The sequence below is a fragment of the Moschus berezovskii genome, chromosome 15 (genome assembly GCF_049115385.1).
Source record: "Moschus berezovskii isolate FMDL1 chromosome 15, NW_MosBer_1.0, whole genome shotgun sequence".
NCBI classification, from domain to species: domain Eukaryota; kingdom Metazoa; phylum Chordata; class Mammalia; order Artiodactyla; family Moschidae; genus Moschus; species Moschus berezovskii.
Genome location: NC_142474.1, coordinates 17,493,265 through 17,508,439, shown reverse-complemented (window position 1 = coordinate 17,508,439; position 15,175 = coordinate 17,493,265). Strand labels below are relative to the sequence as shown.

At 40.9% G+C, this 15,175-nt stretch overlaps 1 protein-coding gene across 1 annotated transcript in view; it reads right to left on the bottom strand.

The window, feature by feature from the left end:
- Positions 1-9: 9 nt before the first annotated feature.
- The window catches only part of MROH8 (maestro heat like repeat family member 8), a 39,048-nt gene continuing 23,882 nt past the window's right edge, over positions 10-15,175 (bottom strand). The window contains exons 8-12 of the mRNA XM_055437056.2: positions 10,173-10,308; positions 7,874-7,992; positions 6,598-6,750; positions 4,790-4,950; positions 10-157 (exon numbers count right to left, since the gene is read on the bottom strand). Of these exons, the coding sequence (XP_055293031.2) occupies positions 10-157; positions 4,790-4,950; positions 6,598-6,750; positions 7,874-7,992; positions 10,173-10,308 (717 nt within the window). The remainder of the gene's footprint in view (positions 158-4,789; positions 4,951-6,597; positions 6,751-7,873; positions 7,993-10,172; positions 10,309-15,175) is intronic.

Below are 15,175 nucleotides of genomic sequence, written 5' to 3'. Positions count from 1 at the left end.
GGGCAAAGCTCAAGGGCTTACAGCAACAGCCACATAGGCCATCTTCTCATGGGTGCCAGAATCATGGCATTTCTGCAGCTTCCTCAGGAGTCTCCAGAGAATCCAGGTCATTTTGGGCAGCTCCACCTCCAGAGTTCTCCACATCTCAGCCAGATGCCTAGAAATCCCAGAGGAAGAGGGTTCAGGAGAACGGCTTATCCTAGGCCAACCATGACCACGAACTTCCCAGAATCCATCTGGAATCCAATCTATAAGAGGTCTTCCTCTCTAAGGCTCAGTTCTTCAGAATTGCTACCTGATTTCACAACAGTAACTCCCAAGGTTTCATAGACTCAAGTTCCCACAACCTCAGCATGGACGTTAAGACCATTCACAAACTGGTCCTAACATATCTTTTCAATCTCACAACTTCCCTATCACATACTCTGTACTCTAAGTTTCCTACATCATTTTCATTTCTAACAGAGTCTACAGTTCTCACCTGAATTAAAGCAGTTTTCCAAGAACAAGAACAAACACAAAAAATAAATAATGCTAAAATTACATTTAAATCAACTGAATACAGTTAATACTTTATACCAAATCATATATTTTACATAAGAACTAGTGTATTAATAGGTAAGCTGAAGCAAGTAGCAAAGATTTAAAAACAATGTTCCAGAGAAACACACAAAATTAAAGTTATGATCAACCTAGATAGCATATTAAAAAGCAGAGATATTACTTTGCCAACAAAGGTCCATCTAGTCAAGGCTATGGTTTTTCCAGTGGTCACGTATGGATGTGAGAGTTGGACTGTGAAGAAAGCTGAGCACTGAAGAATTGATGCTTTTGAACTGTGGTGCTGGAGAATACTCTTGCGAGTCCCTTGGACTGCAAGGACATCCAACCAGTCCATCCTAAAGGAGACCAGTCCTGGGTGTTCATTGGAATGACTGATGCTGAGGCTGAAACTCCAATATTTTGGCCACCTCATGCAAAGAGTTGACTCATTGGAAAAGACACTGATGCTGGGAGGAATTGGGTGCAGGAGAAGAAGGGGACGATAGAGGATGAGATGGCTGGATGGCATCACCGACTCGATGCACATGAGTTTAGGTCAACTCCGGGAGTTGGTGATGGACAGGGAGGCCTGGCATGCTGTGATTCATGGGGTTGCAAAGAGTCAGACATGACTGAGCGACTGAACTGAATGGAACTGAAGACCATTAAACAATCTGTATTGATTCATTTTTCTTCTGGATGAGTAAAAGTTCTCCTTTATTCCTTTTCCGGCAAGTGGCCTGAGGTGACCTCTAAACATGGTGTGCTATTCACTCGACCCAGAAAACTCCACAAAATCATGCAAATCAAGAGGTTCAAATCTTTGTGTTCACTTTAAGAACACTCGTGAAACTGCCCTATATACTTTATATCCTATAAAGGATATGCATATCCAAAAAGCCACCAAATATCTGAAGGATATCACTTTAAAGAAGCAATGTGTGCCATTCCATTGTTACAACGGCTGAGTTGATAGGTATGCGCAGACCAAACAGTGGGGCTGAACGCAGGGTCGGTGGCGCAAAAAGAGTGCTGAATTTTTACTGTACATGCTCAAAAATGCAGAGAGTAATGCTGAACTTACGGGCTTAGATGTAGATTCTCTGGTCATTGAGCACATCCAGATGAACAAAGTCCGCAAAATGTGGTACAGGACTTAACAGAGCTCACAGTTGGATCAACCCCAACATGAGCTCTCCCTGTCACATTGAGATGATCCTTACTGAAAAAGAACAGATTGTTCCTAAACTAGTAAGAGGAGGTTGCACAGAAGAAAAAGATATCCCAGAAGAAACAAGAAACAAAAACTTATGGCCTGGGAATAAATGCCACAAAAAATAAATGCAAAAAAAGTAAAAAAAAAAAAAAAGTTCTCCTTAATTTGATACAGTGGGGTTAAACATCCAAGTTCTGCTTCCCTGGTGGCCCAGATGGTAAAGTGTCTGCCTACAGTGTGGGAGACCCGGGTTCGATCCCTGGGTCAGGAAGATCCTCTGGAGAAGGAAATGGCAACGGACTCCAGTACTCTTGCCTGGAAAATCCCATGGACAGAGGAGCCTGGGAGGCTACAGTCCACGGGGTCGCAAAGAGTCGGACATGACTGAGCGACTAAACTTTCTTTCAGTTTACAGAAAACATTAGCACTGCACCAAAACATTATATGAAACCCATTCACTGAAACCAGTTTTGAAACAATTTTCAAACAGTTTAAAGCTGAGAAATCTTTAGCAAGTGGTGCTGGGAAACCTGCATGTAAATCAATGAAATTAGAACACTCCCTCATATCATACACAAAAATAAACTCTAAATGGCTTAAAGACTTAAATATAAGACATTAAACTCCTAGACCATAAATTCCTAGAAGAGAACATAGACAAAACATTTTCTGACAGAAATTGTAGCAATATTCTCTTAGATCAGTCTCCCAAGGCAAAAGAAATAAAAGCAAAAATACATGAATGAGACCTAATCAAACCTAAAACTTTTGCACAGCAAAGGAAACCATAAATAAAACAAAAAGACAACCTATAGACTAGGAGAATACATTTACAAACAATGCAACTGATAAGGGCTTAATTTCCAAAACTTATTATGTGAACAGCTCATACAGCTCAGCATAGAAACAAACAATCCAATCAAAAGATGGGCAGAAGAATAAATAGACATTTCGAAGAAGACATACAGATGGCCAACAGGCACATGAAAAGATGCTCAGTACTGCTAATTATTAGAGAAATGCAAATCAAAACTACAATGAGATATTATCTCACACCTACTAGTCAGAATGGCAATCATCAAAAGTTTACAAATAATAAATGTTGGAGAGGGTACAGAGAAAAGTGAACTCTTCTTCACTGTTGGTGGGAATGTAAACTAGTGCAGTTACTATGGAAAACAGTATGGAGTTCCTTTAAAAGCTACAAACAGAGTTGCCATATGATCCAGCAGTTTTACTCCTGAGTGTATATCTGAAAAAGATAAAAACTCTAATTTGGAAACATATGCATACCAATGTTTATAGTGGCACTATTTACAATAGCCAAGACATGGAAGCAACTTAAGTGTCTATCTACAAATGAACTGATAAAGATGTGGTATATATACACAATGGAATATTAGTCAGCCATAAAAACGAATAAAATATTGCCATTTGCAGCAACATGGATGGACCTAGAAATTATCATATTATGTGAAGTAAGCCAGACAAAGACAAACATTATATAGTATCACTTACATATGGACTCTAAAAAAATGATACAAATGAACTTTTTAATAAAATAGACTCACAGACATAGAAAGCAACTTATGGTTACCAAAGGGAAAAGTGGGGGGTGAGGGATAAATCAGGAGTTTGGAATTAGCAGTTACACACCACCATATATAAAATAGTTAAACAACAAGGACTGGCTGTCTAGCACAAGGAACTATTAATTTATTCAGTATCTTGTGATGACCTATAATGGAAAAGAATCTGGCAAAAAATGTGAATACAAACACTGAATCACTTTGCTGTATACCTGAAACTAACGTAATACTGTAAATCAATTATACTTCAATTTAAAAAAAGCTAAGAAATCTTTCTTTCAAGATAGTAATTACCCAGAATCACAGTATATAAAGCAGATAAACAGAAGGGCTGCTCTGGTTAAAGTGGGATGGGGCCTGGATGCCTCATTGCCTTCCCCATAAAGCATTTCCTGGAACTTCCAGGGTGCCTTGCCTCCAACTCAAAACCACTAGTCATAAAAAGCTGCTTCTTTGTTCTTCTCTGTGATTCTGCTCTTATTTATGTATATATTTATACTTTATTATATATGTGAAGAAAGCTGATCGCGGAAGAATCAATGCTTTTGAACTGTGGTGTTGGAGAAGACTCTTGAGAGTCCCTTATACTGCAAGGAGATCCAACCAGTCCATTCTAAAGGAGATCAATCCTGGGTGTTCATTGGAGGGACTGATGCTAAAGCTGAAACTGCAATACTTTGGCCACCTCATGCGACGAGTTGACTCACTGGAAAAGACTCTGATGCTGGGAAAGGTTGGGGGCGGGAGGAGAAGGGGACGACGGAGAATGAGATGGCTGGATGGCATCACCGACTCTGTGGACATGAGTTTGAGTGTACTCCGGGAGTTGGTGATGGACAGGGAGGCCTGGCGTGCTGTGATTCATGGGGTCGCGGAGAGTCGGACACGACTGAGCGACTGAACTGAACTGAACTGATACTTTATTTTTTACATATATATTGATTTTTTTAGCTAAATTTTTCTCAAATGTATTGTAGATATCATGACATTCATCCCTAAATCTCCCTTAAATTATCTGTCTCTTAAGAATAAGGAAGTTTTCTACATATTATTATTTCACAATTAGTATATATATATTTAAATCTCTTGAAAAATTTTCTTTTATAGCTTTTGCTTTTCTTTCAGTATCCAATCAATGTCATTTATTGCATTTGGTTATGTCACTTTAGTGTCTTTTTATCTTGAACAGTGCCTTCAGCACAATTATTTTCTTTCACGATAATTTTTTGAAGAGTTCAGTCCAACTATCTTGTAAAATGTTCTTCATTCTGGATTGTTTCCTTATTTTAGGCATTATGTTCTGATTTACCCTGGAGACATCTGTCTATATCATATCTCAACAAGAACATCCTTAGATTTTTTAGGGCAACCCTGCTCCACAGTACTCAGGGGTGTAGCATACACCCCTACTTAATCCAGAGGCTGGACCAGATTCCGTTACCTCTCATATGGTACTGGGTGACACAGAAGGTGGTCGATCACTGTATCTGTGTACTTGGGCCTGGACATAAACAAACTCACAATTTTTGTGATTTGTTGGTGAACTTTAGGCTGGCTGATTGTGGACAGCAGGGCACAGATAACTCCCATAATTTCTGGCACCTGAAGAAGGAAAAGAAATTGCTTAAGACCTTACTGCTGTGGGACATTGATAGTTACTGAGGATACTGTGGTTATTTTTAAGAGGTCCTGGGGGTAACTCTTAACAGAATGTTTATTATTTTTCAAAAAGTTTAATATTATCAAACTTAAAGTATACCTGTATGAATGTATATGCACATAAAAGGATTTGGAAAAACATATATCCAAACATATTAATGTGTCTTTGAGTGATGGGATATTTACATTTTTGCTTATATATTTTTTTCTAATTTTTCCTTAAAGATTATGTATTGGTTTCATAATAAGACAAACTAATAAAAACTGGAAGGAGGCTGGTTTTTCCCCCCTCTGGCTCTGAGAATGGTAGGGGAGTCATAGCTGCCTTCCTCCTGCAGAAGTTTATCATATTCAGGTAAAGTAAACAAGAGCCAGTGGGCTTGATCCATTTCTCTGCTTGGACTGCTCTTCCTGCTCCTAGACTTGTGGCTTAAGGTCACCATGAAAATGTCAGCTTTTCAAAAGGCAGTTCTCAGTAGCCTTATATAAAATAGCCATTCTTACCACCAGCTGCCAGAAACGGTTTGAGGATGGGCATATGATGGCATTCTGGCCAATGAAAATCAGCTGCGGGCTTCTAGAAAAGACTTTTCTCTCTGATTAAAGGAAGGCAACCTCGCTCTTCTTTGCTGGGTAGTCTTATCTACTTAGAGAGTTGGAAATTATGGTGGCTGTCTTACTTATGAATATATGAACCGATTAAGTGGGAATGATGGAAAAACTGCTATATCTCTTACAAAGCTGTTGAGTTGCTGGATCGATCCTAGAAAATATACCCTACTTCCAGACTTCTTAATATATGATGTGATAAACCCTTTGTATAAGTTTCTCACAAATTTTTTTTTTAACAGCTGAAAGCACCCAAAAGATGCAAATGCCCATTTTACCATCTTCCAAAATAGTACTGATTTTTTATATCTTTGCTATTTTAGTAGATTAAAAAATGGGTTTTCATAATTTTTAAATTATTTTTATTTTTATCAAAGTGCAACATGCACACAGTTTTAAAAGTCCAGTGGTATTCAAGGCTCTCTCTGGCCTATTTCCCAGGTACACACTCCAGAGACAACTACTTTCATCCATTTTATCTCTTCCAGTATGTCCTTCCACATTTATAGATGATATAACCATACTGTTATTTCTTCATGTATCAATTTCATTAAAATAAATTCTCTTGATTTTAAATTTACTAAGTTAGCCTCCTTCTAGGATCACTGATGGCTTGATTTTTAAAATTTTGGTACCTTTAACTAACCTGAATGAGGATCTAAACTGGAGTTACCATTCTCGTGTATGTTATATTTTCCCAAATAAACTACAATCTTTTGGAAAATGGGGGCCATACCTCAGATTAAAAAACAAACAAACTGCCATCCCTAGTTGCATACACAGTGGTTGTATATGCTTGTTGGATGCATGCTTTTTCAGAACTAACTAAACAGCTAAGGCTTTGACCATGGTCCCTTCAGTGGTTGTTCTCAGTTGTATTCTGCTGAATAGGAACAGCAGGAGAGACCTTAGCATCTGTAGGTGGGGACAGGTCTCTGCCTGCATTTTAAACTTGGGAAATGTCCAAACTGAGTGGTTTACCTTCTCAAACCGGGACTGTGCATTCTTCACCAATGCTATCAGCAATTCCCCAGCTGACCACTGCATGTGGGGATGTTTCAGCTTTTTCAGGCCATCCAGTGTAGCCATTACAAACTGGTAGAGCTCGTTGGAATTGAGAAAAACTTCGAAGACCTGAGATGATTTAGGGAAAATGAACTTTCAAGATGGATGGTTTAACAGGAAGAGTCCTGAACAAGGAACAATTCTAAGTCAACAATCAGAAAAGCATACAAAGACGTTCAGGGCTCTTTAGTTCTATACTGTTTACAGAAGTGAAAAATTGGAAGCAACCCAGTGTCCCAAGGGACTTCGCATGGTTTCTTATAACTCTGACTTTTGGAAAGAAGCTTGTACTGACTTCCCTGACAGTCGGGTGGTTAGGACTCTGTGCTTCCACTGCAGGGAGCACATGTTTGATTCCTGGTTGAGGAACCAAGATCCTGCAAGCTGTGGATCATGGCCAAAGGTAAAAATGCTTGATTACTGAGATCCTCAGAAACAGTGACACATGATACTTTTATAGAAATAGGAATTAAGGAAAGGCCCTAATGCTCTATGGCTGACAGGGACCCAAGCCTAGCTAGAATAATTTGGAGATGATTTATTAAAATAATGTGCCATTCTGCTTCTCATTGTACTTTCAGTTCAATTCAGTTGCTTAGTTGTGTCTGACTCTTTGCAATCCCATGTAGCATGCCAGGGTACATCAACTTCCGGAGCTTACTCACTCAAACTCATGTCCATTGAGTCAGCGATGCCATCCAACCATCTCATCCTCTGTCGTCCCCTTCTCCTCCTGTCTTCAATCTTTCCCAGCATCAGGGTCTTTTCCAATGAGTCAGTTCTTCACATTAGGTGGCCAAAGTATTGGAGTTTCAGCTTCAGCATCAGTCCTTCCAATGAATATTCAGGACTGATTTCCTTTAGGATGAACTGGTTGGATCTCCTGGCAGTCCAAGGGACTCTCAAGAGTCTTCTCCGACACCATAGTTCAAAAGCATCAATTCTTCAGTGCTCAGTTTTCTTTATAGTCCCAACTCTCACATCCATACATGACTACTGGCGTGCTGTGATTCATGCAGTCGCAAAGAGTCAGACACAACTGAGTGACTGAACTGAACTGAACTTAACAGATCTTTTCCCAAAGTGGTTTTATCATTTCACATTCCCATGAATAAATGTATAAGACTTCTGGTTGTTTCCCATCCTCTCCAACATTTCAAGCTGTCTTTAAAATTTTAGCCTTTCTGATTACCTGGGCAATTCTGAAGGGACAACTATAGAACTGCTTAATATTGTAGAGTTCTAGGAGTTCTCGACATTTTTTCACTGCTCTTTTCAAGCTCTGGTGATTTTTCCTGTCGTAAGTGATACCTGAGAAAATAATATAACATTTTAATACTTTCTGACTTATTTCCTTTTTCTTGATTTTGCAAGTCTGGTTGATCTTCAGGTTGAAGTGGATCCCCAGTCTTATTTTTGTCTATTTCACTTGAGTAAAAATGCTCATTTTTACTTTTTACACTCCCTCCCAAAAAAATGGGGGAAGGAATGTGTGTTAATCTGATTTGCTTCTCTTTTGTGGAGGAGCAATATATAAAAAGAGCTGAAAGAAAAGAGAAGAACTCTTTGTAAGAGCTTTTGAGTGATTTGGGAATACAAACGAGGCAAGTTAAACCATTTATTTACCCATTGGTGAGGACTTTTGAGGGGTCTTCCTATGAAGCTTGCTGTTGCTGCTAAGTCGCTTCAGTCGTGTCCGACTCTGTGCGACTCCACAGACGGCAGCCCACCAGGCTCCACTGTCCTTGGGATTCTCCAGGCAAGAACACTGGAGTGGGCTGCCATTTCATTCTCCAATGCATGAAAGTGAAAAGTGAAAGTGAAGTCGCTCAGTCGTGTCCGACTCTTAGTGACCCCATGGACTGCAGACTACCAGGCTCCTCCATCCATGGGATTTTCCAGGCAAGAGTACTGGAGTGGGGTGCCATTGCCTTCTCCCCTATGAAGCTTAGATCTCCACAAAAATTTACACAGTTTTGTACTGAGTTTGATAGTTATGCAATCAGAACTGTCTATGTGTCTAGTTTTGCTGATACTGAGTCTGCCAAGATGCCCTAACAGTGTTTTGTTTTCCTCCTGTTTTACTGTGACTCATCTTCACTGGAAATTTATCTCTAGGAAGTATCTGAGCTCATGGTTGATCTCTAGGAAGTATCGAAGCCTATGGTTGATCTACAGGAAGTATCTGAGCCCATGGTTGATCTATAGGAAGTATTTGAACCCATGGTTGAGGATACTGTTTCTCCAACTATAAGCTCTTTGCAGGATTGGACCTTGCCTGTCTTACTCACCAACGCATCCCTCGAACAAGAAGTGCTTCATAATATTTGCTGAATGAACAACCAGCTGTGTTCCCGTGGCTCTATGTCTCGGCAGACAAAGCTCATACTCAGAGCTGCCCAGAAATGAGACTGCTGCTTTGGTAAGTAGCGCACTATGTTGTCCTTGGTATAAGCAAGCCCAGGCAGGGCAACTGCTTGGCAGGGATAGAATAGACTCAGACTCAACACTGGGGGAAGTCTGGGTTAGATATCTTGTGAAGTTTCTTCCAACTGTGGGGATCGGTGATTCACTCCTTGACCACCATGGCCCTCTCTTTGTTATTCAAACTCCCCAAGCTCATACCTGCTGGGTGTCCTTGCTCACATTGTTCCTTCTGCCTAATACACTCTTCTTATCACTTCACCTGACTAAATGTTATTTTTTAGGTTATCTTCAGAGGCTGTTTCTGAACCCCACAACTAGATTTGATCCTTACTCATAGCCTCTGTAATTTCCCTTCATAGCAGTCAAATGTTTATAAAACAGTTATTTGTTGACCCTCTGATTCTCTGATGCCCCCACTAGATCGTGTGTTACATCTAAGGATTGTGTGTGTGTGCTTAGTTGTATCCAACTCTTTGCAACCCCACGGACTATAGCCCACCAGGCTCCTCTGTCCATGGCATTTTCTAGGCAAAAATATTGGAGTGGGTTGCCATTTTCTGCTCCAAGGGATCTTCCTGACCCAGAGATCAAATCCATGTCTCTTGCATCTCCTACATTGGCAGGCAGATTCTTTACCACTGTGCTACCTGTGGAGCCCACATAAGGATTGGACCACGTATTTTCTGGTTATGGTTAGACCTGAGTAAGGACTCAGTAAACGTTTCTGGGATAAACACATAAAGGCAGGCCCAAAGGATGGCAAGAACTTCCTCTACTTCCAACTAAACTAATTACTCCAGCTTGTCCACAGGGCCACATGTTTTCTACTCCAACTCCACGGTCATGCACATGGCTGATGCTGATGGGTCTGATCCAGTGTTATCCTTCTAATTATTAAGTCAGTGTGGCTCTATCTTTGCCGAGGGACGGGGTACCCTTCTCTCTATGAACCAGGGTAAAAGTCTTTCTAGAATGTGGGCAGTGAGGGCACAAGGAGGCCTGGTGCTTTTTGTGCTAAGCTGGAGAACTGACTCAGGGCCTCACTGCCTCCAGCAGTGCCTTACACTTCAGCCTCAGGGTGATGTGCAGCAGGTAGTGCATGCCCTCTGCAGCCTCCTCGGCCACCTCTTTCAGCGGGTCCCCACACAGTAGAGCCATCTGAGCCACCAGGTGTCCAAGTCTTTGGAATTGCACTGGAAGCTGATTAGGAAGCAAAAGAAAAATACCATTAGACTGCATGTGCATTTGGTGCCTCAGACTTCAACTGTAGAAGTAATTCTCCTGGAACCTCCTGCTCAAGAGAAGGGCCAGTGTTATATCCAGCCCTTGGATCTTCTGGGATAACATTTAACATGTATAGATACAATACATCCAGCAGATGCTATTACATAGGACAAATTCTAATTTAAGTAAGCAACCTGAAAAATGCTTCGTGTATAAAGATGTTCATTCTAGCACTGATTTCATTACTTTTTTCTTTTTAAATATTTGTTTGTTTTGGGCTGCCTTGGGTCTTAGCTGCGGCATGCGGGATCTTCTGTTGTGCACAGGCTTCTCTCTAGTTGCGGCTCTCCGGGTCAGTACTTGCGGCTTACAGGCTTAGTTGCCCTGGGGCATGTGGTATCACAGTTCCCCAACTGGAGAGGGAATCAGTGTCCCCTGCTCTTGAAGGTGGCCTCAATCACTGGACCACCAGAGAAGTCCCTCTAGCATGGTTTTTAAAGACCACATATTCAAAATAATTGCCAATAGCAATATGAACTATACTGTTCATGGGGTTCTCAAGACAAGAATGCTGAAGTGGTTTGCCATTCCCTTCTCCGGTGGACCATGTTTTGTCAGAGGGAACGCACTGGTCATAGCAAACACCCTCTTCCAAAAACACAAGAGACGACTCCACACATGGACATCACCAGATGGTGAACACTGCAATCAGACTGATTATATTCTCTGCAGCCAAAGATGGAGAAGCTCATCTGGTCAGTAAAGACAAGACCAAGAGCTGACTGTGGCCCAGATTAGGAACTCCTTATTGCCAAATTCAGACTTAAATTGAAGAAACTATGACTAGGCCATTCAGGTATGACCTAAATCAAATCCCTTACAATTATACAGTGGAAGTGACAAATAGATTCAAGGGATTAGATCTGATAGGCAGAGTGCATGAAGAAATATGGATGGAGATTTATAACACTGTACAGGAGGCGGTGATCAAAACCACCCCCAAGAAAAAGAAAAGCAAAAAGGCAACACGGTTGTCTGAGGAGGCCTGACAAATAACTGTGAAAAGGCAAAGGAAAAAAGGAAAGATATACTCATCTGAATGCAGAATTCCAAAGAATAGCAAGGAGAGATAAGAAAGCCTTCCTCAGTGATCAATGCAAAGAAACAGAGGAAAACAACAGAATGGGAAAGACCAGCGATCTCTTCAAGAAAATTAGAGATACCAAGGGAACATTTCTAGCAAGGATGGGCACAATAAAGGACAAGAATAAAGAATAAAGGAGTTGACAAGAATATACAGAAGAACCATACAAAAAAGATCTTCACAAATCAGATAATCTCAGTGTGATCACTCATCAAGAGCCAGACATCCTAGAATGCGAAGTCAAGTGGGCCTTAGGAAGTATCACTATGAACAAAACTAGTGCAGGTGAAGGAATTCCAGTTGAGCTATTTCAAATCCTAAAAAATGATGCTGTGAAAGTGCTGCCCACAATATGCCAGCAAATTTGGAAACTCAGCAGTGGCCACAGGACTGGAAAAGGTCAGTTTTCATTCCAATCCCAAAGAAAGGCAATGCCAAAGAATGCTCAAACTACCATACAGTTGCACTCATCTCACATGCTAGCAAAGATTAATGTTCAAAATTCTCCAAGCCAGGCTTCGACAGTATGTGAACTGAGAAATTCCAGATGTTCAAGCTGGATTTAGAAAAGGCAGAGGAACCAGAAATCAAATTGCCAACATCTGTCGGATCATCAAAAAAGCAAGAGAGTTCCAGAAAAACATCTACTTCTGCTTTACTGACTATGCCAAAGCCTTTGACTGTGTGGACCACAACAAACTGGAAAATTCTTCAAGAGATGGGAATACCAGACCACCTGACCTGCCTCTTGAGAAACCTATATGCAGGTCAGGAAGCAACAGTTAGAACTGGACAGGGAACAACAGACTGGTTCCAAATAGGGAAAGGAGTACATCAAGGCTGTATACTGTCACCCTGCTTATTTAACTTATATGCAGAGTACATCATGTGAAATGCTTGGCTCGATGAAGCACAAGCTAGAATCAAGATTTCCGGGAGAAATATCAATAACCTCAGATATGCAGATGACACCATCCTTATGGCAGAAAGCAAAGAGGAACTAAAGAGCCTCTTGATGAAAGTGAAAGAGGAGAGTGAAAAAGCTGACTTGAAACTTAAGATTCAAAAAACGAAAATCATGGCATCTGGTGCCATCATTTCATGGCAAATAGATGGGGAAACAATGGAAACAGTGATAGGCTTTACTTTCTTCGGCTCCAAAATCACTGCAGATGGTGACTGCAGCTGTGAAATTAAAAGAAGCTTGCTCCTTGGAAGAAAAGTTATGACCAACCTAGACAGCATATTAAAAAGCAGACATTACTGTGCCGACAAAGGTCTGTCTAGTCAAAGCTATCGTTTTTCTGGTAGTCAAGTATGGATGTAAGAGTTGGACCATAAAGAAGGCTGAGCACTGAAAGATTGATGCTTTTGCACTGTGGTATTGGGGAAGACTCTTGAGAGTCCCCTGGACAGCAAGGAGATGAAACCAGTCAATACTAAAGGAAATCAGTTCTGAATATGCATTGGAAGGCCTGATGCTGAAGCTGAAACTCTAATACTTTGGCTACCTGATGTGAAGAGCCGACTTATTACAAAAGACTCTGATGCTAGGAAAGACTGAAGGCAGAAGAAGGGGGTGACAGAGGACGAGATGGTTGGATGGCATCACCTACTCATTGGACATGAGTTTGATCAAGCTCTGGGAGAGGGAGAAGGACAGGGAAGCCTGGCGTGCTGTAGTTCATGGGGTCACAAAGAGTAGACACAACAGAGTGACTGAACAGCAACTATGAATACAACCATTAGGAAACAAGTATCCCAAGAATTTAAAGTAAGTGGGGAATAAATTAGCATTGGTGGTTCAAATGGTAAAGAATCCTCCTGCAATGAAGATTCAGTGAAGATTCAATCCCTGGGTTCAATCCCTGGATCAGGCAGATCCTCTGGAGAAGGAAATGGCACCCCTCTCCAGCACTCTTGCTTGGAGAATTCCACGGACAGAGAAGCATGGCAGTCTGCACTCCATGGGATCACAGTCAGACACAACTGAGTGACTGACTTTCACTGTTCCCTTTTTTCAGGAATATGTGCAATTTGCTAAGTGAAAAAGTCAGATACAAAGTTGAGATACACCAATTGACAATATTTAAAATTTTTATTTATAGATATTTTACCATATTATGGAAAAAAAGTCAAGTAGCTGGTCAAAACCTATCAGAAAAAGAAATACAATTTAAAATAAATAGTGAAGCAAGTGGGACCAATAAAAAAAAAATGAAGGCAGAAAAGATAAATGAAGTTAAGGATTTTGTTAGCATGCAGAATGCATAATCATCTTTTGCTCAAACTAGGCCACAGAGCTAGGCTTCAAACTTTCTCAGGGTTCACGCAGAGGAATGCACCTACTACGATTCACACTGTCCATGATGCGAGAAGCAAATAGCCATACAGAGGCAGCACGACTGTTCCTAGGATTGAGGCAGAAAGAAATTCCCACTGTGGCTTTTCAGAAAAATATACTGAGATAGTGGAAACAACAGCTTCTACAACCTATGTACACTAAACAGAGAAATACATATGCAAACTGTGTAAGATCTTTCATTCTCTGATAATATGTTCATTCATTCAATCAACAAACTCTTGATTCATTCATATCCATTATGTGCCAGGTACTGGTTATGACTATAGCACTTACGGATAAGGCACTTGGACTGGCACTGGGGACACAAACAGTGAACCTTCCTCAGAAAAATCCAGAAGACTGCACCACACAAAATTCTGCATAGAACTTCCCAGATGTTCACAGACCCCTCGGGCACCTAAGTTAAGCACCCTGACATTGGCATTTCTTGCCAGGAAGAAAATGCTGAGGAGGTTCTGCCGAGCCTAGGGGGAGATTATGTATAGGAAGAAGTCATTTGAAACTCTTGTCTTTAGTCTGCAGCTAAAATTAGAGTTTGAGGGAGAAGCATGCATTGTGGTCAACAATAGGGTAGCCAGTGAGCACAGAATAATAAGGTAGTCAGTGATGGCCAGAAGTCATGTGCTCTCTTTGACTAAACAGAGAACAAAGGGAGAAGCTTCGTTTGAGGGGCTGAGCTTCAGTAAGGAGGTGGCAAGTTTGGATGTGTTTTCAAAGGGAGAAATAAGAAAGGTAGTGGCATGCTGTTCTTTTGATTGTTAGAATATTCACATCAATGGTAAATTCTCTGGGGAATTCTCATAAAGACCTACTATTCCTACTCTTCCCCCACTTCTCTTCCGATTCCTGGGCCTTACTATGCAGACTGGAGAAATGGTGGGTGGAGAACAGAAGAGACTCCAGTGTGGAGAAGATCCACTGAGGAAAGAAGAAAGAGATTTTGTAGATGACAGAAAGGAACAGGTTAGGAAAGAGGATCTGAATTTGGGGAATTCTTTTCAGGAATTATGGGAGAGAATTCAAAACAAGTAGAAAGTGAGAGTGCAAAAGGGAAATGAGAGGATTTAAAAAGAGGTATTGTAGAACCATTTTCTCTGAGATCCCGGGAGATATTTAAATTGACTTACATACTTATATTTGCCTGCTACACTGAACTGAACACTTTACTGCTTCAAACTCTTGTGCATCCCCTTGGGTATGCAAGATTACTAAACACAGTACCTGGCCTCAAGCTGCTCACTTAGGGGAGAGGAGCAGGTAAGTGAATAATGCCAAATGTTATTACATGAGCACCAAGAAGTCACCAGTCTGGGGAGCCATAAATAGGAGGGTAA